The sequence below is a fragment of the Acomys minous genome (genome assembly GCF_964271855.1).
Source record: "Acomys minous genome assembly, chromosome: 9".
Lineage (NCBI taxonomy): Eukaryota > Metazoa > Chordata > Mammalia > Rodentia > Muridae > Acomys > Acomys minous.
In genome coordinates, this window is record NC_140490.1 from 16,211,244 (window position 1) to 16,237,636 (window position 26,393).

The following is a 26,393-nucleotide window of genomic DNA, read 5'->3' on the forward strand; positions in this document are numbered from 1 at the left end:
CCTCAAGTGGGGTACGTGATGGTAGGAGGATTCACAGTAACTCCCAGTTACTCCACAAGTCACTTAAGGCTGGGACGGGGTAGGGCCAGCCTTAGCTAGACACAAGGCTCACGACATCCCCACGGGTACCCTCAACCAGGCATCAGGGATCACACTGTAGTGATGGGAAAGTGTCAGCAGAGAACACTCAGGCCTTGCCTGAGACCGATGGCCCGAGAGTGTGGACCTGCCTGACTTGAAGGATGCCTGTTTCTCACATGAGCATGAGACTCAAAGGCTAGGGCTCCTGTTTATGTGGATATAGGCTTTTTTTTTTCTGAGGATCCTCAAACCACCTTCTTGTCTAACTCTTGCTGCTCCGTGTCCCAGCAGACAAGTACTGCCAGGTAGGGCATCTCCTCAGGTGGCCCTGTGTGTGTCAACATCGCACCACTACCCAGGGAGGGTCCAAGTCCTTCCCCACTGGGAATGAGTCAGGGTCCTGCCAGAGACAAACGCACTCAAGAACCCATGGCGGTCTTGGCTGGCATAGCTGTTTTTGGGTCCTGGTTGCTGAACATTTTCTGCCAGACAGAGAGAGACAGAGAGAGAGAGAGAGAGAGAGAGAGAGAGAGAGAGAGAGGCTCACTTGCCATCCTGCACACACTGAGACCTAAACCAGTTCCTTTAGGGAAGGTTTTTTTTGGGGGGGCCAAATCAGGGTCCCCCTGGAAGGAACAAATGTTGGGATTCAGACCTGGGACAAGCGGCTGAGGTGTCTTTTTAACCAAAGTGGAACTTGCAAGTTCTCCCAGCATCCCTCAGTCCCTACCTGGTATAGGACATGGCTGGCATACCCCGCCTGCCCTCTGCCCAGAACTCTCCAGCCCAGGGCTGGGTTTCCCCTCCCCCAGAGGCTCTTCACTGTATAATCCAGACATTTTGGTCCCCTCTTACTTTCTACTCCCTCAGCTTTCCCTCCCTCCCTCCCTCCTTCCCTCCCCCCCCCCCCGCCCCCGCCCAGTGCTCATACTTTCTATCTCTGCCCCTACTTTTCTGTCTCCCTCTGCATGTCGACTTCACTAACCTCGACTTGTCAAATCCACGAACGGCCCAGGAGCTGCCCCCAATAAACCCGCATGTATATACTCTAACTTGGCTTGAATTGGCTCAGTTCATCGCCGGAAGAGCGCTTATCAACAGTAAGCATCAAGTAATTTTCTGCACAGGTGGCCTCATGGCCTGGGGCTCCAGACCTAAGGTGTCTATTGGTGTCTTGCAGGAGACTCTGCCAGGCAGGTATTTGGAAGAGGACAGAAGGGAGCCAGAGCCTCGCGGGAGTGTCCAGCACACAGTCCATTTGCACAGAAAGGCTCTATGCTGCATCAGCTCTGCTCAGCTTGTCTCTGCCCAGGGCTCACCAATAGCGTGCCTGCTAAAGGTGAGCAACTATGTGTGAGTTCCTAATGGGGAAACCCAGTCAGTCACTGACTATAAGTGCAAGCACTCTGGAAAACGCTGGCTGGGCTAGTGACAAAGGGACGAGGTCAGTGGTGGGGACACAGATTGTCTAATGAAAAAACTAAGCCCAGACAGTCAGGAGGAGTCAGGCAGGGCAGAGCCTTTGATGCTGGATGCTAAAGGCTTTGTCTGCCTGAATCCCTGACCGCCTGCCCCTGGAGCCTGTGCAAGCGGCATTTTAGGCCTGATGTCAGGGCGGAGCACGGGAGGATAGAGATGGTGTCTTCTGGGGACACCAAGGGAGTCCAATGCTCCTGTTAGATAGAGCTTCATGCCACCCCTGTGGCTTCCTCTGCTGTGAGTTTTTCTCAGGACACACTCCCCCCCCAGGCCAGGGTCCCCAAGTGGACCCTGTGGCCTGGCCTCAGAGCACCCAGGATGGGGGGTGAAGTGCCCCAGCGGAGGTCCTGACGGATGCAGGCACAGGGGTGCTTTGTTAACTAGCCTTCCCTGTTCATGCTGGGCAGACGCTCTGTGAATGGCACTGCTGTGGTATTTTAAGAAGATTCTACAAACAGTGCTCCCTCAGAATGGGGCTTCAGAGCCCTGCTCATGAATGTCCCCCACCAGGGCAGCCGCCTGGAGCTCCAGCCAGACAATAGGGCCTCACAGGGAATAGGCGGATGCCCGGTGACCCCAGCCACATGGCCCAGTCCTCCCAATGGCTGCCCTGGAGTTTATTGGGAGGTGTGGCTCCCTGTCTGGGTGACATCCCTTGGGTACCACCACCTCCCCGGATCTCCAGGGATTTCCAGGCCCTGAAGCTGTCCTGTGGGTCATGGGGGAGGGGCACAGGAAGGAAGGGTGCCTTGAGATTTCCTCAGACACCACTTTATTAGGTAGCCAGAGAAACCTCAAAGACCTACTGTTCTGGCAGACAAGGGCTATTAAACCGCAATCTCTCTAGAAGTTTAATCTGGAGTCTTGGAAGGCCACTCTGGATGCTAGAAGGCAGGCAGACGGGAGAGTCACAGGTCACATTCCTGAGACCACCTACAAGGCTGGGAGTTCAGTTAGTCACCTGTGGGAGCCTCGGAATCGAGTCCCTTCACAGTGAGGGAGGCTGAGGAAGGGGGCACAGTGTGTAAGTGTGTAAGATGTGAGGCACAGCCAGCGCGCAGCAGAGACAGCCTCTCCCCTTCCCAGGTGAGACTATTCATCTCCCAAGCCTGAAGCATGCCCCAAACATGCCCGAACTGCTGAGAACAACCGTCAGGCATCACGGGAATTCCTCGGGACACCGTTGAGTCTACACACTTCTGGGCTGTGGAGGTCCGGTGGGCAGGACACTGGGAGTTTGCAAGGGGTGGAAGGTTAAGAGCAGGCCTGGCCAGGGACAAAGTGTAAGACTGAAGCTTTGGTCTAAGTCCTACTTTGTCCTCTCACACTTGGAAAAAGTCTGAAATAAGAATCACCCTCAAGGGGCTGGAGAGATGGCATGGAGGTTAACAGTATTTGTTGGTCTTGCAGAACAATGTGTTTGGTCAATTCTCCTCTGACCTCCCTCGGCACAAAACATACATATATACAGGCAAAATACCCACATACATAAAATAGATAAATTTCTAAGTTTACTTATTTAAAAAATAATAATCACATAAGAGGTTCCCTGACAGTCATCATCCCCAACTCCAAAATATGCTAGACTGGCTGGCGAGAGCCAGGCATAGTAGAAAGACTATGAACCTATGGAAGTTTTACATTGTAGAGGCCACTGTGGCATCACTGATGTTAATCAAGCCTGTCAGAGTCCTAAGCAGCCTGATGGAGCCCCTGAGTAAAGGTACCACCGCATCTGCATGCCCTGGATGACACCCTGAATGCTGTGGGGGCTGTGGTACCTAACGTCCACCTGGATTGCCGAGGGCCAGCAGCCTGTGTATTCCTCACCAGCCACCAGCTAGAGCCGACTTGAGAACAGGGTACACGCAACACCGCAGGAGGAGCTCGGTTCAAGGACAGGCCCTACAGGCAACACACTGCAGGACTTGGCTGCAGAAGTCAAAGAAAAAGCTGATGGTACCTGCCGGGCTTTCAACTACTTCCAAACATTCTCTCTCTCTCTCTCTCTCTCTCTCTCTCTCTCTCTCTCTCTCTCTCTCTCTCTCTCTCTCTTCTCCCTCTCTCTCTCTCTCTCTCTCACACACACACACACACACACACACACACACACACACACACACACATCAGGGTTACTCTGTAGCCCTTATCTTGGAACTCCACTCTGTAGACCAGGCTGGCCTCAAACTCACAGAGATCCACCTGCCTCAGCCTCTCAACTGCTGGGATTACAGGCGTGCGGCTCAGGTTTCATCAGTAAAGGGGCACACACTGATCTCCTTGGCCTGCTCTAGATTTCACTGCTTGTCTATCTAAGCCACTGTGACAGGTATACACAGTGGAAAGACGAGAAGCTGGGGGGAAACTGGACCCGCTTCCTCGCCTCTAAAGAGAAGTAATAACGTATTTCAGGGTTGCATAGGGAGCGAATCAACTGGCATATGGGAAGTGCCTCGGTCAGAGCCTGGCACACAGAGCTCTCTGTGTTTCTGATGCTATCAAGTAAGTAAAGGTACATCAGGCAAGGATCATTTCTATTACTGGGCATCTTTGAGGTGCCAGCGCTACCGTTATGCAGATGCTAATTCAGACTTCAACTCAGTTGGTGAGACTGCATCACACAAGGTAATTTTTGGTTTAGAGAAGTAAGCTGACTGCCACCAGAGCTGGATCCAGAGGCCTCCCTGTCCCACCCCTGGCTGTATGATCCACCAGTGTCTCCCTGTCTCCTTGAACACAAGCCCTTGGCCTGCTTAACTCACCTTTAACACCTCCAAGTAAAGCTTAGGTAAGAGGAACCAGGCCCTATCCACTGGAGCCGAGTACTTGCAGGAAATAGCTTCTCAAAAAGTCCCATCCCCAAAGCACTGTCATAGTGTGACCTGCTCTGAGTTCCCTAAAAAAAAAAAAAAATCTCCTTGACAGAGCGACAGAGCACGGCCATTATTTAACCTGACTCCCTGTTTACCCTACATTCAGGCTGAGGTTAAAAAAGAACCAGAAGTAATTCTTCCACTGTCTCTTCATGCCCCACCCCCACCCCAGAGACAGAGTTTCTCCATGTAGGCCTGGCTGTCCAGGAACTCACTGTGTAGGCCACAAACTGGGGAAAGCAACACTTGGCCAAACTTAAAAAGAAGTTTTACGTTTCTTAAGCTTTAAGATCACCCGAGGAAAGAAGCGTCCACCAGGAACTTCTCATATTCCCGGAGCTCCAGGCAGCCATGGCCATGCATCTGCCTTTGCACAGGGGAAGCCCCAGGAGGGCTCAGCATCTCATCCCCGGCAGCTGACTTTTGAGTCCCTTCCCAGGCAAGAAGTGCAGACTAAGGCAGAGTCACCATGGAGCTGCCATTGTATCTACAGTGTCCAGTTTTCAGCACACATTACAGTAAGAAAGGAACAAAATGTGGCCCATGCACAGACGTTAATCAACAGAAACTACACGTGACCGGCTCTAAACTTGTGAGTCAAAGGCTACAAACCAGCCATTGTAAATGCACTCAAAGAAATCAAGGGCACCATTGGGAGCCGCACACAGCTTTAATGCCAGCAGGCAAACGGATCTCAGTGAGTTCAAGGCCAGCACCCAGAGCTACATAAGCGAGGATGCCTAAAAGGGGGGTGGGGGCGGGGGATTGAGTGTAACGATGCCTCAGTAATTGTATAATATTGATAAAGAGATGTAAACTATTGAAAGAATCAAATAGATTCTGAGGTTTAAAATTGTGATCATTCAGTATAGGGCCTCAACAACAGATTTGAGGAAAATGGAAAACATCCAGTCTGAGGGAAATTTTTCTTTTAAACATGAAGAAAAATGAACAAAAGAACTTTAAAAACTAATGCTACATGATGAAGTGTGCCCACAAGCGGAAATTGTGAGTTCTGGAGGCAAACATGGGAGGGGGATCAGAAGAGATACAAATAATGGTTCAAAGGCCTGCAAGTTTGTTGAAAACCATGGGCCTAAGAGTCTCCAGGCTGTAAGGATGTTGAACCAGGCTTCACACCTGACAAATGCCTAGGCAAGCCACCGGAAGACGGAGGATCTCAGAAGAAGCAAAAGACCTGCTTTTAAGCCTGGTCAAAGAAAGGCCAGTGAGTGACTCAACCTGTATCTCAGCACCTCATCCCAGCTGACTGCTGCCAGATCTTGTCTAAGACGGGAGGACAGCCCCGGGCCTGTCTGCTGGGAGCAAAGCAGTTCCGAGCTTTCTCAAAAGAGTCTTCCTGGACCTCCAGCTGCCATGGGCCGGGGAGGTCACCAGAGGTTGCCTATCTCTCATTCCCGATGCACTCCGAGGTTTCTGTGTTGTTGTAGCCCAGCCAGAACAGGGAAAGGCTGAGAAAATGGCTGGGCTTTCTGAAGCCCCTTGAGCTTGCTTTGCATGTCCTAAATGTAGGTGGAGGATGAAGCAGCTCAGCGAGGGGAAGGCTTGTCCTGACTAGGGAATGGAACGAAAGCCTGAGGCCTGTTCCTGTTTTAAGAAACCCACAAGGTTGCTGCTGGGGACACTTGAATGGGGAAGAGGTGACAGAGGACATTTCTCAGAAATACAACCGGACCTGCACAAACAAACTCTGACTCAAAGGCTGGCTGCTGTGGGGATCTGCCACCTCTGCAGTCACCAGAACCATGAAGCTCTGGCCTGCCTATCACTCCCAGGCTCTCCTTTCCTCCACCCACATCCTGTTCCAATGCCTCTGAAGTTGAGCTGATCCAAGCTGCCCCAGCCACTGGCCTCTGACACCCATCCCCAGACCACACTGTGGGGCAGTGTGGGCAGGACTCTTTCAAACAATCTGCCTGCCCCTGGGATCTGCTGGGTACCCAGGGTCACACACTGGACCCTACCAGTGGGCAGCTGGAGTATCACCTTGTCTGCCTGCCTGCTTGCAGTCTGCTTTCCAGTGTTCACAAAACGCATAGGTATAGGACTAGCTTTCAAAAGTGATGCGAAGACCATGGGAGGCAGCCAATCAGACCACCAACTCCCAAGGAATGAGCTGAATGGGATCTGCAGGCCCGGACAGCTGTGGGCCCAGAGGCAGGTTAAGGTGCAGGCCACCTGCTGGGGCTCCATCACTCTCAGCTTATCTGAAGGCGTACAGAGAGTAGTGTACAGGGACCAGAGAGGTGCAGGCAATGTGATGTAGCAGGCTGGCCAGGCACTGGGGAGACTTGTCATCACAAGGAGCTGAGTATTTTCTATAGACAGAGACCTCAAGGCAGGTCTGAGGAGGGATAGTTTGCGGATGAGACAGTGCTTGGGCAGTAGGCTAGAAGAGGCATGGGACGGCCAGCCTGGAAGCCAGCGCAGGTGACAAGAAGGAAGGTGGCCCAAGGGAACAGGATCACAGAGCGCCCAACCTACCACTACGGGAAGGGAAGAAGATAAAAGCTGAAGGGCAGCGACTCTTCAGAGGAGCAAGAGGGCATCAAGGGCTCCAGCTGAGATCTGAGGAAAAGCTCTGCATCTGCTGGTAGAGATGGATGCTCAGAGCAGAGCTGGAGGCTGTGTGTCTGCATCCACTCAGTCCTCTCGGGGTCCTGAAGAGACAGAACTCAGACATCAGGGGAAGCCACATCAAACGCAGGGGAACAGGGCAGAAGGGCCAGTCAGACAGACACAGATGAAAGGTGGGACAGGTGCAACCACCAGCAATGAGGGGGGACAGAGGGGGCCTAGGGGGTCATCAGATGCTCAGGTGCTTACTGGTCCAACAAGAGCGGAGGCTGCCAAGAGGTGGGGGAGGGGAGGAGCAGGCAGGGCCAGGCTAGGATGGAAAACAAAACAACACGGGAAGGTCCCACAGGCCACAAAGTGGGCGCAAGTCTATCAGTGGTGGTAGGCTGACTTTCTGATAAAGGAGTTAGGCAGACTCCTATTGGCAGAAGGAGCCACGGGGAGAAGGGAGCGAGGGTGTCTGGGAGCAGGGAGGGGTTCTGACCAGTAGGAAGTGTGAGGAGCTGAAAGTCACTGAAGGAGCAAGAGATGAAGCAGCCGCGGAGGCAGCAGCATCCGGTCTCAGGGCCCTGTACTCTGTAGCTCTTGTGGCTATCTAGCCTAGATCCAATATGGACTTACTGCCAGGCTCAAGGGCATCCCCCTCTACTAGCCCTCAGGCCTGGGCAATGATGCAACACTGAAGAGCTGGGTAAATATACTCCATAGCCCTACACACAGATGCATCTAGAAATAATCCTAGAAAGGATGAAATCACACAGGTGCCTCAGTGTTCAGGGCAAGTACATGGGACCTCCGCTCAGGGACACATGGCCCCTGTAGAATAGACCCTGCGGCAGGACCTTGGTTCCCTGGGAGCACCTGGGACCTAGCTGTAACTCTTCTACAGCAACCATTCATGAAGACAAGCCCTCCTCCCTCCCCCTCCCCTCCCCCCCACCCCCCACCCCCACCATCCCAAGTTTGGCTTGCAGCAGTGTCCTGCATGGCCTGCACTTGCGGTGCAGAGTTCAGGCACAAATGCCAGTGCTGGGTTTTAAAGCCACAAGGCTGCAGCTGCTAGAGCAGTATCAGGCACTAGGGGGCACTTTGAGGCTCTCTTTGCCAAATGCCATTCAGATTACTGGAATTTTTCTACTTCTTCCAGTACACTTTCACACCGGACAATCTGCTAAAATGTTCTCTTGTTTAAAAAAAAAAGAAAAAAATTAGGTTTAGGAACATCCAGGAATGAAATAATGGAGAATAGCAGTTGCCTTAGCTGTTGGCCAAGTGAAATATGAGGAACTAACTAAAGGACTTTTCTGAGTGAAAGGAGTATGTTTGTGTGTGTGTGTGTGTGTGTGTGTGTGTGTGTGTGTGTGTGTGTATGTGTGCTGAGATAGGGTACCACTGTGTAGTCTAGCCTGGCCTTGAATGTAACCCTCCTGCCTTAACTTACCAAGTTCTGACACCACAGGTTTGAACCTCATGCCTGGTTTCTTCTTTTTTTTAAAAACATACCTTTTTATAAAAAAGAAACTCACAGCTCGGCGCGGTGGCACATGCCTGCCTGTAATCCCACCACTCCACTTGGGAGGCAAAGGCAGGTAGATCTCTGTGAGTTTGAGGCCAGCCTGGTTTGCAAATCAAGTCTAAGACAGCCAAGGCTACACAGAGAAACCCTGTCTCAAAGAGAAAAAAAAAAACCTCACATACATTTTGAGTTGAGAATCCAAATCTTCTCAGGTAACGAGCGCGCATGTGCACGCACGCACGCGCGCGCGCGCGCACACACACACACACACACACACACACACACACACACACACACACACCACAACTTGCTGAGTTACTACTATGGCAACTGAGCTTAATATCTAAAGCAGAAATTCTTACAGAGTATCCAGTGGTATGTGCACCATGAGCCTCCGTGCAAAGCAGTTTCCCCGGACACAAGCCGAAAAGCTAGATCTACGTCCACCCAACACACAGCTGCACAAATGTGCCAAAGGCGCTGAGAAGGCCTGCCAGGAGAAACCTTCCAAACTTTGATAAATGATGACGCCTCTCTCGGGTTATGTGACCATGTAACATTCCACTTCTTTCGCCGATTGCAGAATTCACTGCAGACAATAAGCCCAACTGCCCACCTCCTAGCCAGACTGGCCACATGCATTCAATTGTCTTTAATGAGTCAAGAGCATGTAAAAACATTAAGAGATGTTTACATTAAGAAGCCAAGTACCAGCAGGGCATGGTGGCTCACACTTTCAATGCCAGCACTTGAGAGGGAGAAGCAGGTGGAGCTCTGTGAGTCAGAGGCCAGTCTGATCTCCATAGTTAGTCCCAGGGCAGCCAAGGCTACTTGGAGGGACCCTGTCTCAAAATAAAGAGGAGGAAGAGGAGGAGGAGGAGCTGACAAGTTCCTCCCATGGACTCTCTAACAGGATGGGTGTCCTCCTACTGCTGGACACTGGCTGGCTGCCCACCCTGGCACCGCAGCGCTTCGCTCTAACCCTGCATGCGGTCTGTTAGGATTCTGCTTCAAGTCTGCCTACCTGTGATGCCATTGCCTACCTGCCACGGGGGCGTGGCCCTGCCCAGGGCTGTATAAAAGGGCACACCCACCTCACCCGTCTCTCTTATCCCCTTATTCCTTCTCCCTCTCTCCCTCCTCCTCTTTCTTCCTCTCTCTCTCTCTCTCTCTCTCTCTCTCTGTCTCTGTCTCTCTCTCTCTCTCTGGTACCCCCTTTCTTTCTCTCCCCATGCTCATTTAATAAACTCCTCATCTAATATCACATCTGTTGCCTGGCATCTTATTATCTTATTGCCTTCTGTCTTATTGTCTCTTAGACATTAAAACGGTCAGTCCGGCTTATTTTCATGGACTACAGAACCTTGGCAAAGGCATCCCACATTGGGTCTCTGCTTCCAGCTGCTGCTTGTCTCGTGTGGCGCAGGCCAGCAGGGTAACATAGCCAGGCTGGGCTGCTCCTCACTTGGACGGGCACAGCCATAGATTGGGGGAGGCTCTACAGGTCTAGATCAGCCTACTAGCAGGGGATGTCACAGGGGTCCTTCCAGGGCGCTCAACTGAAGACATGGCTCTCCCTACTCAAGTCTTTGCAGATCTACCCTTGCCCCTCCGACAGACTCACACGAGCCTTGTTTACTGAGGAAGGGTCAGAAAACACCAAAGCGACCTACTTAGGCCCCACCTCCACAAAATCCTTGCCGTTGGACTCTGACCTGCCCGCAGAAAGCATGCTGCAAGCCCCTCCCCTGGAATCCCATTGTCGCCCTGGCTAAGTTGGCGCTCTGCCCGAGGCCCCCAAGCATGAAGCCTCACAAGCAACATTCTTTCATTTTTTCTTTTTAAAATCAAACACTAAGAGAACGGTTGCAGTGGGACAGCTGTAACAGTACAGTCTAGATGGTTTCCAGTCGGGTCTGGCTACCGGTCTGGATGCCGGGGTCCACCCTAAACTCCTGCGGTCAGGTCTGTTTAGTCCTGCTGTGAGCTACCTCAGGCCCTTTCTAAAAGAAACCAGGACTAACGTGGAATAAGGATCACCTGAGCAAGAGTGCTTCATTGACAGGTCCACAATTTTCCTTTATCTCGGACTAGAATATATATGCCTTGCAGATGAACAGGATCATTGCTTATTCTGAGAGCGACAGGCAAGCCTTTCTTTCTGAGCTCTTGAGTCACTTAGGGTATCCCTGAAACACTTAGTTCTCAGGCCCTTAGGCAAAGTGTTAGGGTCAGGCAAGGTTGGGAAGTTAAATAGAGGGCTGTACCCCTTGACTAGAAGGGCTCCTTTTGGCGAGGAAAGGGTTAAGTCAGACGGGCCCCGTGGGCACTGCCTAGGGAGGCCAGACCCTGGGCAGCCAGTGCTGTCCCGAGCGTTCCGCTTTTGGGCCCTCTCCAAGCCGGCTGCATTCCAGAAGCAGCTCTGCTCGCAGGTTCCGCTGCGACTTTGGAAAACTCTGAGTCAGGCCCCCTTAGCCCAAGTCTGTGACAGAGGCGGGTGAGGAGAATGAATGGTCCGGCCCCCTCCTGGTGGTAAAGCCCCACAGGCGTCGCTGGCGGGGACCGGGCTAGCTACGTTGGGAACCCTCCGGCCACTGGCGTGCTCCTCGGACCCCTTGGCCCGATGCAGCGGTGGACTTGACCCACCTGCCGCCTATGCCCACTGACCGTGCGGATCCCCACACTGCGCTGCTCCCCGCGTGTACCCCTGGCTCCCCCCACCCTCGCGTTCCGGAGTTAGGGGGAGGCCTCAGGAGAGAGTTAGAGGCCGGGAACGGCAGCAAAGCCGGGCAGGTGCGGGCTGCCCCTGGACACTGGGGACCCCAGCGGGGATTGTGTCTGCGGCTGCCGCGCGCGACGCACGTGTGCGCCGGGAGTTACCTTTGGACGCTTGCAGGTGTCCTCTCCAGTCCTTGCAGCAACACAGCCCCATGGCACAGCAGCTTCCCCGTGGCTCGCCTCCGCTCCTCGCCCCCGCCGACACCCCCTAAGCGGAGCCGATGGGGTGCACTAGCCCGCGCCGCTCCCTCCCTGATCCTCGCGAACGCGCAGATCACGCCGCGCGCCGCTTTTATGTCCTGCCCGGGGCGGCGCCTTCCCCATGGCCCGTTACTCTCCCGGGGCGCAGAGCCGCGCGCACCCAGCGACCGCCAGGGGGCGTTTTGTCAGTCAATGACCGCACTCCCCCTCGAATACCCCAGAACCCACTAAGGGCGGCGCGACCACGGAAGTCTGACCCCTGTGGGCAAGAAGATGAAGAGTGTCCTCCCGGGACAAGTGTGGCTCCTCCCCCTCCTTCAGCATCCTTTAAACAGTCACCTCAACCTTGTGCAAGACCGGAAGGGGGGGGGTGGTACAAAGCCACCAGGGCTCTCTTTTTCTCAGCCCACCTGAACTGTGTATACAGTCGCAGAAAAAGTTTGCACAGACTCCTCTCAAATCTAGCTGAGCTACCTATAAACCTTGTGATTGGGAACATCATTTATCCAACTGGGACTGTTTCTCCACCTGAAAGATTATCTGGCTCAATGTAAAATTAAGCCCCCTACACACACACACACACACACACACACACACACACACACACACACACACACACCACCTGTGCAGGGAAGCAATAATGGAAACTGCCCCATTGGGCTGTCATAAGGATTAAGTATGTATGGAGGTGACCTATGACACAGCCAGGATATTGCTAAGTGGTTAACCACTGCGACCCATCAGAATCAAGTGGAAGCAAGGATTTGGGTAGTTTTTTTGTTTGGTTGGTTGGTTGGTTTGGTTGTTTCCCACGGTCATGAGGGGTGGTAATTGCTGGAAGGTAGCAGGGTCTTGCTGATCAAAATTAAGAGTGCTGGGCTGATGAGACGGCTTGACTAGCAGTGGTGCTTACCACCAAGCCAGAAGACCTGAGCTCAGTCTCAGGGATCCACGTTGCAAAAAAAAAACCTCCTGAAAGTTGCCCTCTGACCTACACACACACACACACACACACACACACACACACACACACACAGAGAGAGAGAGAGAGAGAGAGAGAGAGACAGAGACAGAGACAGAGACAGAGACAGAGACAGAGACAGAGAGACAGAGACAGAGTGCAGATGTAATTTTTCTCTATTAAGAATGCTCACACCCCGGGACCCAGGAACTCCGTTCCCCAGCATGTGCCCCACGAGAATTCTTGTCCACACAGCTAGGGAAGCTATGTATAGGGGCTATTCATTGCAGCCTTACTGCCAACTGCTTAACACTGGAGCCAGCAAAATGTTTCTCAGTAAAAGAATGTTCTCATACATGGTGACAAAAGTGGAGTGTGACAGCTGGGGCGGATCTGCTGCGATGGACTGGACAGCCCGCAGGTAAAACACCACCAGGCTCTATTCCAGGCACCTGGAAGGGGGAAAACCGGGAATGCTTCCTTTGGGGCTGGGAGGGTGAAAGAAAGGGGCAAAGAGGGTGTCAAGAGGTTAGTTTTCTTATGGTAGACTTGTTTCCTACCAGGAAGGTACATTCATGTCTGTGTAACACCCGGGTGAGAGAAATCGCATCCTCTCATGTGTTTGTTTGGCACACGTCAGGACTCATCATCTTCTCTGCTTACCTTTGTGTGGCGCTGGGGATGGAGCCTAGCCCAGCCCCCAATGCCCTGCCAAGACTTCTCTGTTGTTGTTTCTTCTTCAAGTCCCCAGCACCTGGCCCTGACTGGCTCTGCTGCAGGGCTGTGCCTTAGGGCTAGCCTGGGGCCTCTGCTACCATCTCCCAGCACAGAGGGAGGGGGGGTCTGACAGGGCTGTGTGGTAGAGTGAGCTGGGAGACCAAAGCTGTCCACCCTGAGCAGAAGAGCTAAGGGGGCAGGGGGAGATTACTGACTAGGCAAACCAGGAAAAGGGAGATTAGTAACAGCAGGTAGCTCTCTGCCTCCCCCTCCTTTGACTCCCTAGAAAGCCCAGGGTGGGTGTTTGGGAAAGACAGGGTTGTCTGGCATCCAGAAAGAATGCTTTCACTCAGGACGTGGTGGAGAGCTTACAAAGAGAGTACCAGAGGAAAGCCAGCCAGCCCTGACTTCTGGTTGCTGCCAAGTCACTTTAGACGGTACTAGCACCAGGCAAGATCACTTCGTCACAGACAGCTTAATGAGGCCCCAGGAATTCCAGGCTGGAGCTCCCAGCATTCAGGGAGATCATCCGTGGGGGAGCAAGCCCCTGAGGGAGTTGTCCAACGGCCAAGTACTACATTTGGGAAGCAAGATTTAAAAGAAAACATCATAGTGGCCATTGTAAGTCGCTTGTTTATCTTTCTAACAGGAAGTGGCAAAGCCGCATCCTTCAAATGAGCCTATTACGGAGGGTCAGTGTCCCCGTTGAACCGTTCAAATATATTTTGAGATACTGGACTTTTCAAAGTGGTTTTAAATACTAGCTCCTAGGCAGCTGGGCAGACAAATAGGAAGGCAGAAGCTGCTATCATTTAAACTCTGTAATTCCTGGGTATACGGTGTGTTTTCCTGATGTATGTCGTCTTCAAGGGGAAAGGAAAATGGCATTCACTATGTGTTTCCTTCTCTGTGTTATGATTAATAAAAAGAAAATAAGATAATAAGATGCCAGGCAACAGATATTATATTATATAAGGTTTATTAAGTGAGTTTGGGGAGAAAGGGGGGAGGGGTACCCCAGAGAGAAAGAGACAGACAGAGGAAGAGGAAGAGGAGAGAGAGAGAGAGAGAGAGAGAGAGAGAGAGAGAGAGAGAGAGAGGAGAAGTGGGTAGAGGAGTAAGAGAGAGGGAGTAGAGAGACCCCGTGGAAGGTCTATTCTTTTATATGGCCCTGGGCAGGGCCACGCCCCCATGGCAAGTAAGCAATAATATCACAAGCAGGCGGACTGAAGCAGAATGCTAACATTATGTGCCATGCAATACACAGATGTTATCATCTGTTAACTACAGAGCAGCCCCACTAGGCACCAGCTATCGTATCCAGTTTACAGAAGAAAACAACTTAGAGTTTGAGGAGGCGAAGAGATTTGCCTATAGCTGGCGAGTTGAGAAAGGGGTGACCAGAAACACAGGTGGCTGAATGGACGTGTGGAGAGGTTGGTGGAGGAAGATTAATAAATGGGTGGATGGATTAATTGGTCAGGTGAATGTGTGGACAGGTGGGTGGGTAGCTGGGCACATGAGTGAATGGATGGGCACATGGATGTGTGGATAGGTAGGTGGGCAGACAGGTTGGATTAATGGATGGACGAGCAGATGGATGTGTGGATAGGTAAACTGAGAGATGGGAGGTTGAATAGCTAAGCAAATGAATGTATAGATAAATAGATGGATGGATGGCTAAGTGGATGTGAATGGAAGTGGGCAGATGGGTGTATGTTGGTCAATGGTTAGTTAAAGAGATGGGTGGATGGTATTTTTTAAGTTTGGCCCAGGGTCTTGAGCTAAAACTGAAGAAAAAAAAATCAGATACTGAGCATGGAGTTTGGTAAAAAAAAAATACACACACACACACACATACACACACACACACACACACACACACACACACACACACACATATATATATTTTTTTTTCCTAACCATACCTCCATCCCCCAAATTGATCATGAACCAAAACTCTCTGGAAATGATCCAGTATCAGGACCATCCAAGTTGGCAAGGCTCAATTCAAGCTGTTCCACTCTGGGGTGGGGGTGGAGAGAGCGCCTATACACACCACAGGGCACAGGCAGCTAGGACCATGAACCGCATGAGGAAGGCAAGAAGACTGCAGCTGTGGAAGACAGTGTCCTGTGGCTGGGAGGTACCTTGTCGGCCCAAAGCATACAGAACAGAAAGCCATGGAGTTTATCAGGACTAGTGTGCACTTCCCCTTTCTCCCTCTCTCTCTCTCTCTCTCTCTCTCTCTCTCTCTCTCTCTCTCTCTCTCTCTCTCCCTTTATTTATTTATTACATATACAGTTCTCTGCCTGCATTGTACATCTGCAGGCCAGAGGAGGGCATCAGATCACATTATAGATGGTTGTGAGCTGCCATGTGTTTGCTGGGAGTTGAACGCAGGACCTCTGGAAGAACAGTCAGTGCTCTTAACCGCTGAGCCATCTCTCCAGCCCCTCCCTTTCTCTTAATAATATTTAATTCTGATTTTTTCTTCTTTCAGCTTTTTGGAAGCTAGGGGAAATTAAAAGTTTGCCCTTGGTAGCATGAAGATCCTGACTCAGTCTTGTGTTTACGTCATGGTTCCTGATTTTGCATTTTAACTTTTATCTCCCTTTCCTGTTACTATCGTGTTCTCACTATTTTATGATGAATGTTTTTAGTAGAAGGGGTTCCAAACCTTTTGGGGGAGGACGCAGGAATACAGTGACTACGTAATGCACTGCTAGTCTTCCCTTACTTTAAACTAGTCATTTTTCTCTTCCGGCAGCGGCCTAGGTTCCAGTGACACAGTTCAGTGCACCAACAAGGACAGAGTGATGGTAAACACGGGAACTTCTATGGAGTGTCCCTCTCTAGGAAATGGTGGTGAACGTGGATATCAGCCAGCGCATCAAGTGCCATGCCTTCTGTGGCAAGACCAAGATGAAGAGGGAGAGCTGTGTGCATCGGACACTGCAGTTCCTGTACAAAAGCAGTAGCAGTCAGGGCTGGACCTACAACATCATCACTTCGGCTGTCACAGTCAAGCCACCACAGGGATGAAGGAACAGGAAGATCAGTAGAAACACTATTATTTGAGACACCCCAAGCATGCACTAAATGGGTTACTTTATATAATGATGAAAACATGATTTTAAAAAAATGAGTATGGTTTCTCATACTTGGAATCTCAGCACTTGGGGGATGGAGGCAGGAGAATCAGAAGTTCAAGGTCATCCTCAGGAAAATAAGTTCAAGACCAGCCTGGGATACATGAGGACCAGGGTTATTACACAGAGAAACTCTGTCTCAAGAAACCAAAAATTAAAAAATTAAAAAACATATATAAAAAGTATATGAATGGGTTTCTATGTACCCCTTCAATATATATAGTGTATAAGGTCTAAATTAAACTAAACTTATTTTTTAAATTAAACTTACTTTCGAGATAGTGTCTCACTATGTAGCCCAAGCTTGTCTGGGATTTTCTATGTAGCCTAGGATGGCTTCTAGTTGGGGACCCTCTTGGCTCAGTCTCCCAAAGCACCAGCCACGTACACCTAACTCAAGTTAAACACAATCACATCCCCCAAACTTTGGGTCCTTTATAGCAAAAAAAGAAGAAGAAGAAGAAGAAGAAGAAGAAGAAGAAGAAGAAGAAGAAGAAGAAGAAGAAGAAGAAGAAGAAGAAGAAGAAGAAGAAGAAGAAAGTTCAAACTCTTAGCTTTTAAAATGGACAGATATGGCTATGTGTAGGCATACTTCTAAGCGATGGTGCCCGAGAACATTTCTGTCCCTCTCTCTTTCTCTTTCTCTCCCTGATTCCTTCTGCACTTGCTTGGCTCATACTTGACCACCGACCGAGCTACACTCCAGCCTACATCACAGTGTCTCACACTATAACTTAGCACCCAAATGTACTAGGAACAAGGGGTCTGTAAGCTGTGAGTAAGGAACAGACAGCAGGTGGACTGCCATCTACAAATATCTACAAATGCAGCATGGAATCAGGCAGGACAAGGTTGACACGAGAAGGGTGTGCCTACATTCTAATAAACCTGTGCACAGACAGGTGGCAAGCTAGGTCTGGCCTGGAGTCAGTCTTTCATGGGGCTTTAAAAGAACTGTAGAGTATTTGAGAAATTGTTTCATCTTAAATCAGGAAGCTCTTGGCTTAGAAAACTAATCCCATCTCCAAGATGATGGAAACGCTATCCAGGATGTCCATCTACCGCTGGCCACCATCTGGAGAGAAGCAGCTGTGAAAACTGTCTGGGGGGGGGCGCAGTCTGCTCTGGAGAGGGGACAGCCTTTCAGAGTCGGGCAGACCCTGAGAGCAGGCTGTGAGCTCTGCCAGCGAAGGCTCATTCTTGGCACAGCTGTAGTGCCCACTCCCAGGGACGGGACATGGGGGCGGGGTGAGTGCTGGGGGAGCTGGCCCAGCTATATTCACCAGCCATGACCAAGGGCTCTCTAGCTGTAGTGGACAATGGGTATAGAAGGATTGTCTGCAGCTCCAAGTTCCCACAGGGAAAGACAAGGGGACCGGTTGCTGAGAAATTCCTGGGGAACATTGTTTTGCTGTTCCTGTGGCCTGAAGCCACTGAAGTTGGCCAGGCGGCTAAGGGAGGGATTTACAAAGCCCGTTGTCCTTTTCCTAAGTCTCACCCTCACTCACTTCTGCCCCCCACCTGCTATTCCTGCATTTCTCTCTCTTTCCTTCCCCACTCTGAGGACAAATGCTGCTGAGAGGGCTGGGTTCAGCCTCAGCTCCAGACACTCAGCATGTCTCCACCAGTCTGGCTATATCAGGCCTTTCTGTGTACTTGACCGGTGGGAGGTGGTCTGGGCAGCGGTCACATAGTCGCCTGTGTGCTCCAGTAATCAAAGTGACGCATCATGAGCACCTACTGGGTGCTAAATACTGTTCCGAATTTTCTGCCTGTGTGAACTCATTAATTCCCATAAGAACCCTACTGTAATCTGTAGGCTTTGAACTCTTGTAAACCTACTTTATTTGTTTGTTTTTTTTTAATGCTTATACCTCCCTTCCAACCCACATACCCTAGACAGGAGAGAAATGACGTTAATAGGAACAGGAGAAATAGACCTTTTTAGACTCATTTCCTTGGAGCAGCTGCACTGGCATAGTCTGCAATATTCCAACAGACCAGCAAACCAGCAATTCAGTGAAGGTGACTGCAACCACAGCCACTGGAACCCAGAACCTTAAAGCTTCCCTGGAGCGGTTCTCTCTAGGATCATCTTGAAGTGGAGTGATGAACAGCCAAGATCAAAAAGCTCTGCCTCTTGTATGGGTCATGTATATATATGTTTTGGACCATTTATGTGACTATATATATATCCTCTCAGATTCCGTACTAGGATGTTTATCAGTTGGCAAAGACCATGTCCCTACAAGAGACAATTCCTTTTCCAATGGACAAATATCACTTGTTCTCTCATAAGTCTGTTTTCAGCGGAAAAACACTGCACACCCTTACACAAGTCTGTTTCACATCCCACACTTAGGGTCAAAACAAAAACATGTTTACATCCACTACAATAATCCTAATTTAAAGTTTTGTCTTTTGTTTGTGTTTTTGTTTTCTGTTTTTCGAGACAGGGTTTCTCTGTGTAGTCTTGGCTATTCTAGACTGGCTTTGTAGGCCAGGCTGGCCTCGAACTCACATCAACCCCCCTGCCTCTGCCTCCTGAGTGCTGGCATTACAGGTGTGTGCCACCATACCTGGTGTAATCCTAACTTACAAATGGGGAGATCAGACACAAAGTGGTCGAATGGCTGACTGCCTCCACTCACTTTTAGTATCTGTGATCCTCAGCTCAGCCTTCTGTGGACCGAGACCACCCTAGCAGCATGCGCCTGCCTTTAGGGAGGGGAACTATTCTGCAGTTGTCACGAGACCCTGCACCGTTCACGGCTCTAGCAGCACTCCCAGGACAGACACCGAAGATGAGATACTTCATTGTAAGTTAGTCCCACCTGGTGTCAGAACCACTTATCAGGGTCCTAGTATTGCAAACTAGGGTGTCGCTAGTATGCCTTGCTGCTGACGCTACAGGAGGACTCTCGGGAACCACATGAGTCTCTGCCACGGGTGAGCCCCCGAGGTTGGTGTCTTACCTACCACACAGGTCACTGAAGGGGAAACACTGACACCAGTTTACATCCTGACGTCGACAGGGCAGGGCACTGGGCACATTTTCAAGGCGGCTGGTATGCACTGCTGTAACAAGCACCCCACCCCCAACCTCATTGGCTTCATCCCGGAAAGACACTTCCTGCTCAGGTCACCATCTCTTATGAGTCACTACAAGGAGAGAAGGAATAGTACCGCTCCATGCAGTCACTCGGAATTCAGCCTCCTTCCGGGACCTCAGTGGCCCTTTCTGGGTACCTGGGGGAGGGGGCAGGGCTCTGGGAGGGCTGTTAGGATATTTTAGGGACCAGCACTGGCAATGATGATGAAAGTTCAGGTGAGCACCGGTGCATAGGGACGTTGGGCACCTGCTGCCCAAGCATATCGTTTGAAACCATTTTGCCCTGACCGAAGCTGACGCCAAAGTTAAAATCTAGTTGTCTCTTTACCTGAAGAGTGAATGGGACAGAAGATCCTGAGGGATGTGAGTGCTGACGAAGGATGCTGATTCATGTGCAGAGCCCAGTACCCTTTGCTTTCTTAACAGAACAGTGGACATAGTAAAGGATGGAGGAGGGAGGAGGACAAGGCAGAGAAAAACAGCTCTTGGCATACTGTGCTCTCTGCTGCCACCTGCTGGCTGAAGAAAACACAGTGCAGCATTCCAGCTTTTCTCTAGGCCAGTTTGTCTGATGCTCAGCAGGCTGCCTGGCAGACGTTGCCTTCTGCGGTGTCATCAGAGCACAGACACCGCTGGGTGAAGGCTCTATCCCCTGGAGTTTTTCTGTAGTGATTTCCCAAGTGTGTCTCCTGCTTCCTGGGGCTACCTTAACACTCTACTCACTTTGGAAGTTGGGAATGGTGGGCAAGAAATTAGGTCCTTCCCAGGCCATCCTTGGTACTGGCAGTGAGGTAAGGAACCACAGAACACCAGCTTCCTCACTGGGACAGGGTTGCTAGAACTCTCCAGCTGACCTCCCTGCTGGGACAAGGCTTGTAAGTGCACAGGGTCCCTCACCCATACTAGTTTCACTGTCTAGCCACCCTGCTAATCAGCATCATCAGGGTAGGTTCGCTAAGCATTTAAGGCCTCACTTTGCACAGTCTGTTCATCCTGTATCCCTCCTGAGTACCAAACTCAAGAAGCATTCTCACTCCAGACTGTGGACCTGCGGGGTGGTGTGAAATCAGTTCTCCAGAACTTGAAATAAAAGTAAAATCGACAGACAGAGGGGGGAGGGAAGAGGGAAAAGGGGAGGGGGAGGGGGAGGGAGGAAGGGGAAGGGGGAGGGAAGAAGGAGTGCAGGTTGGAGGACACTGAACACCCTTGACAGTGTGTGTGTCTGTGTCTTGGTATACAGGTAGTGTTTATTTCTTATAAACAACAATATAAAAATATTGTGTTGGTATTTTTGGTTGTTTCCAGAAAGGAACTCTTTGTGTAAATCAGTCCTCAGATTTTTTTCTTCCACCCCAACTCTCCTAACTGACCACTCCTTTTTCTGCCTGTAAAAAAACTTCCCCAGTCTTTGCCAAACCACTCAAAATTATAAGAAGGCAAACCCACCACCTACGGCTACAAAAGGCCCTCTATAGGGGAATTCCGAGGACACTGGCTGGTGACCGGTATCGCATTTGCATATCCAAGAGGACCGCTTAAGTGGCTCTTCACAGGACAAAGATCAGCTTCTCTGGGCTTACTGGAAGAAAGGTGCCCGCTGCTCTCCACATTCCTGCGGTGCAGACCCCCACAGAAGGCTGCTTCTTGGACACATCTGGGGGACTCTTCTTTGCTTCTCCCACATTCTTCCTGCTACAATTACTGTGGAGAATTATTCTGTACCAGGCATGGGAACTCTCAGATCAGAGGCCCCGCTGGAGCTCCTGAGCACTGCAGGTGACAAGGGCATGGGGAACCTCACCTCCCTGTCAGTGGCTGACCACAGGCCCCTGACTCCCCTGACCCCACAAGCTCCAGTTTGGCCACAGGAACTTTATCAAAGGCCTGAATTTTCAGCATTCCGGGCTGCTCCATCCCTCCTCCACAGGGCAATGTGGGTACTGTCATTTGAATGTGTGGTCCAAAGGTTCAACTGCTGGAAATGTATTCCCCAAACGTATATGCTGTGTGTGCCTGAAGGTAGAATTTGGGAGATCATTAGAATGAGATGGGGTTGTGAGGGCAGGACCCCGGGATGGCATTAGTGACTTTATAAGACAAGGAAGAAGGGCCAGGAAGATGGCTCGGTCAATCAAGTGCTGGCTGTGCAAGGCTGGGACCTGAGTTCAATCCTCAGAAGCCACATAAAATCCAGGCACAGTGCTCATTCCAGCACTGGGAAGGTTGAGGTCGGAGGGCTCGGGGCTTGCAGGCCAGCAGCCAAGCTATCCGAATCCATGAGCTTCAGGTACAGTGTCAGAAAATAAGGCGGGAAGCAAATAAGACATCTAATGTCACCCTGCACACGGGCATGGCACACATGTGTGCACACATGTACAAAAGCAGAAAATGGAAGAGCAACATAGGCTAGAGCTAGCATGCCTTCTCTGTCCTGCTGAGATGCTGTTACCATATAGGATGCTGCATGGCATGCTGTGAGGCCCTCTCCAGAAGCCGAGCACATGCTGGACACGCACTGCTATGTGCCCCTGTCAGCCACTCTTGGTCATCAACTTGACTATATCTGGAATTAGCTAAAACCCTCTTAACTGGAGGGCACTCCTGCAAGGGACTTCTTTTTAATTTGAAGTAGGAAGATCAGCTTCTAATCCAGATCTTTGAGGTGGGAAGACACCTTTATTTTTATTTTATTTTTTGGTAAGACACCTTTAATGCAGATCTTTTGAGCTGGAAAGCCCACCTCTAACATGGGCCATGCCTTCTGTGGAAGCCTATGGAAGGACATGGAAGAAGGAAGCTTTGGCTCTTTGCTCACTTGTTCTTGCCTTGCTAGCACCTCCACAGCTTCACTGGCATTAGAGTTGCCTTCTTCAGCATTCCAGGGTATACTGAAGATCAGCTGAGACATCCAGCCTCGAGGACTGAGAAACTACTGGGTCCTTGGACTTTTCAGTCATAGTCAGCCATTGTTGGACTAGAAGTACCACAGCCTGTAAGTCATTCTAATAAACCACATACACACTCACACACACACTGAGAGAGAGAGAGAGAGAGAGAGAGAGAGAGAGAGAGAGAGAGAGAGAGAGAGAGAGAGAGAGAAAGAAGAAGGAGGAGGATGAGGGAAACAGAGAGAGACACAGAGAGAGATTCACACACACACACACACACACACACACACACACACACACACACACACACTCACACACACACACACACACACAGAGAGAGAGAGAGAGAGAGAGAGAGAGAGAGAGAGAGAGAGAGATTCTTCACTCTATGAGTTCTTTTACTCCACAGAATCCTGACAAATACATCTACTTAGTCTCCCTGACTGCAGAACCGAGAGCTAAAGAGATGCTGTTGCCCACTGGATAGCACTCAGCTATAGCAGCGTCCTGAAGGGACTCCAGCCAGCAGGAGTGCGGCAAGCATGGCTCTGGCAGGCTTTGCCCTTCTCCCCCATTCCCTCTGCCTTGTTAAAAACCGTTAGATTACGTTCCTAAAGCTAGCCGCCAAGGCCTATTCCCTTATTTGGCCACTTCCTCCTCCTGGGGCTGACTACCAAGATCCAGCTATTGAAGTATTGAAGTGCAACAATCAGAAGCCCCCTTTGGCTCACCTAATTAACTTACCCGATTAAAACTAAGCCCCTCATCCTAACCCAGGGTTTCCCATTTTACCTTTAAAAGCTGCCATTTTCCTATGGGCCACGTGTGTCCCCTCTCTATCCAGAAGCAGTCCTTTTGTCCTCAGGGACAAATATCCCTGGCCTTTCCCTTGTTCTTTCCCCCTTCTCCCTTGACCTCTATTTCCTGTCTTCATCTCTTATTCTCTGCCCTCTGTCTCTGGGGAAAATAAATCTCCTTTGTGCTGAGAACTTGGCCTTGGGGGTCTGAGCCCAGACTTAGTCCTTTCACCTCCAGAGCTCTCACATCTACTGACCCCCTGCTTTGTGCTAGGCACTGTTCTTTTTTGTGGGTGAGGGTTCAAGACAGGGTTTCTCTGTATAACAAAAGCCCTGGCTGTCCTGGACTCACTTTGTAGACCAGGCTGGCCTCAAACTCACAGAGATCCACCTGCCTCTGCCTCCCAAGTGCTGGGATTAAAGGCGTGCGCCAACCATGCCTGGCCCATCTGCAGCTCACAATAGGACTTACAGACTATGTTGGTCAGTGAGGAGCAGGGCAATGGGTGGTTACACTCACTGAACACAACTAGGAAACAGCAGGTACCCTCTTGGGCCTCTTAGATGCCAGTATTTCTACCCCTCCCCCAAACCACAGGGTCTCTAGAACAATCCCATAAGCCTCAGGATGGTGCTGCAGCACGGCATGGAGGGAAAAGAGGAGTGCCAGGAAGCTGGAGGACCCACTAAGGGAGAACAGCAGGAAGAGGGCCTAGGGCTTTTCAGCTTCAGGACATGAATGTGTGGTGAGGAGGTCAAAGGTCAGCACAACTGGTTTCTGAGGCAAAGTGCACTGTTGAGGGCAGGAGTCACCTCAAGTGCACTGCGGTACAGCGGGCTGCTATAATAGGTACCCACACACCCTGTGTCTTAAAACAACAGAAACTCTGTCAGAGTTCTGAAGAGTGGAGCTCTGCAAGACACCAGCAAGGCCTGCTGCCTCTGAGTCTCTAGGGAAGGCCCCTCCTTACTTCCCCCAGCTTCTAGTGGCTTCCTGCCTTCCTTAACATCCTTCACTTTGTAGGCTACAGTCTCTTTCTCCACCCTAAAAAGGCTTATGTGTGTCTCTGTGGCCTCCCACCTCCTCCCAAGGACAACAGGTACTGGATTTAGGGCCTGCTCAGCTTGGGTTCAGTTTAGCTAACTGCATAGGTAAGCATCCTACTTCCAAATAAGGTCAGACCAAGGCACCCACTGGATTCTGGAGGACACTACTCTGCCTGGGACAGCAACCTCCCTCCTTTTGCAGCTGTGGGGAGCCCCCAAGTCCACTTGTTCTAAAGTCAGCAGGGATGTTGGGTGCCAGGTTGAAGAAGGTCCCAATCTGCTGTCTTTCTGAAACTTTGCTCTCAGTTCCCAACATTCTCATGTTCCAGAATAATGCTGTTCTCTCTGAATACGTTGAACTACTAGTATTTTTTTTTAATTACAATCATTTACACCTGGGCATATGCTGCAGGCGCTGCTTGGACTTGGTTGAGGAACACATGGTTAGAAAGGGACTTTCCCAGTGGGGGTCCATACTTGTATAGATAAAAATCCTTTGTTTCAAAATAGACATCTCATGAAACCAAACAAGATATGTCTGCAGGCCAAAATCAGACTCAGGCAGTGAGCCCTGGGACACAGCTCAGCGTGTAGCCTAAGAGCTATGCTCCATTTTCGGTCTCATTTGTCTCCTCCCATAACCCTTTCTTTCCATACTTTAATAATTGCTCCTTCACTGGTGTCACTGAGGCAAACACCTTTTAGAGGCCACACCTAGAGAGTACTGATTGGGTCCCCTCCTTGCAGAGCCCGCAGATGGACTTGAGGCTTGTGTTGTTCTGAGATCTACTTTCCAAAATCCCAAGTCACAGGGACCATTCACAATCTACTGTCAACAGATTCTGTTCCAGCTGGTCTAGGTGGGGGGGCTCAGGATCAGTATTCCCAACAAGTTCCCTGGCTATGGATGCCGACGGAACTGACCCACTGAGCACACACAGAGGAAGGACCTAAAGGGCAGCCTGGTCTATGAGTGCCTGGACGAAAGCTTCCTCAATGGAGGACCCTGAACTTGGACTTGGATGCCCAAGGTAACCTGGGTCATTCATTCAACCCCTATCTTCTAATCCTCTGCCACCTTTTTCCACCAAGTTCCAAATTTATCTAGGGTTTTATATACATCTTCGTTTTGTCCTGGCATGGACCACACCCCCTCTATATACCGACCTCCAGATTTAGCACACGGTCACTGCTGAGGGGTTTGACCAAACTCCTTCCTATGCCAAGGTTGTGGAGTTCATCACGAGCCAGGGTTTCTGTTGGCCCCCTGCTAAGAGTGGTACCCAGGTGGGGGGAGGGGTCTCACCTGGACTGGAGCCTGACTTTGTACTAGTTATGGAGCTTAGACATAGTGACTGCTCTGTGCCTCAGTTTCCACATCTACAGAGCACAAGTATGCTGTCATTCGCTGCAGTGTCAGGATACGTAGTCTGTGCATGCTTGTGAGGTGCTTGAGTGGCTGGCTGTGCAACTCACTGTGTGATGGTGAGAGCGGGGTAACTGCAGGTCATCATTTCAGACAAATGTCTCTTCTTTGGTCTGGGGAAATGCAAAACCTGCCCACGAGCTATTTTGTAAATTATAATTAATTATTGTCAACCGTAGTTTACCTACTGTGATATCGAATATTCAAAATTATTCCTCTTCCCCAGCCATGCTCTCACCCTCACACCATCTCAGCACACAGTGGGAATTGGCTTCTACTCTTTCTACAGAGAAACCCTGTCACTTTAAGAACATCATACTGTTTGTGTCCTGCACAAATGTGACTTAGGAGACTCCTCTCTTTTGTTGTCCCAGGAACAAGGGCAGGGACATCTGAAGAACTAGCAGGTGGCCTGTAAGTCTGTCACTCAGCAAACACATACCCAGACCTGGGCTTGTGTCGGCTGTTTAGGATCTGTGAACAGCCACTGCTGTAGGTAAAGGAGCGACTCACGGTGTCTACAAAGTGCCAACTAAACTTTAATATTATACCATATGCATATCTGGACAGCCATGCTGTGCCAGGTAACAGCTTTGATGGATAATAGAGGCAACCCCCTAACTATTTCAATTTTCATCATTATACAATGTGTTTTTAATAGACACCTGGAAAGTGTCCCTTTCTCTGGTGCACTGTGTGGCCTTACGTTGCAATGTGTGATGGCAGATCCCGGTAACTGCAGATCACTTCTTTGGGTTGAAGATAAT

General features: G+C 50.5%; 1 protein-coding gene across 5 annotated transcripts in view; it reads right to left on the minus strand.

Annotated features, from left to right (window-relative positions):
* Nucleotides 1-26,393, minus strand: part of ARHGAP22 (Rho GTPase activating protein 22) — a 154,984-nt gene that overhangs the window by 45,064 nt on the left and 83,527 nt on the right. The window contains exon 1 of one of the 5 annotated variants that reach the window (XM_084794327.1): nt 11,428-11,755. The exons of the other annotated variants lie outside the window; for them this stretch is intronic. Coding sequence (XP_084650453.1) covers nt 11,428-11,479 — 52 coding nt within the window. The 5' untranslated portion in view covers nt 11,480-11,755. Of the gene's footprint in view, nt 1-11,427; nt 11,756-26,393 lie in introns of those variants that run through there. 5 annotated transcript variants of the gene reach the window in all.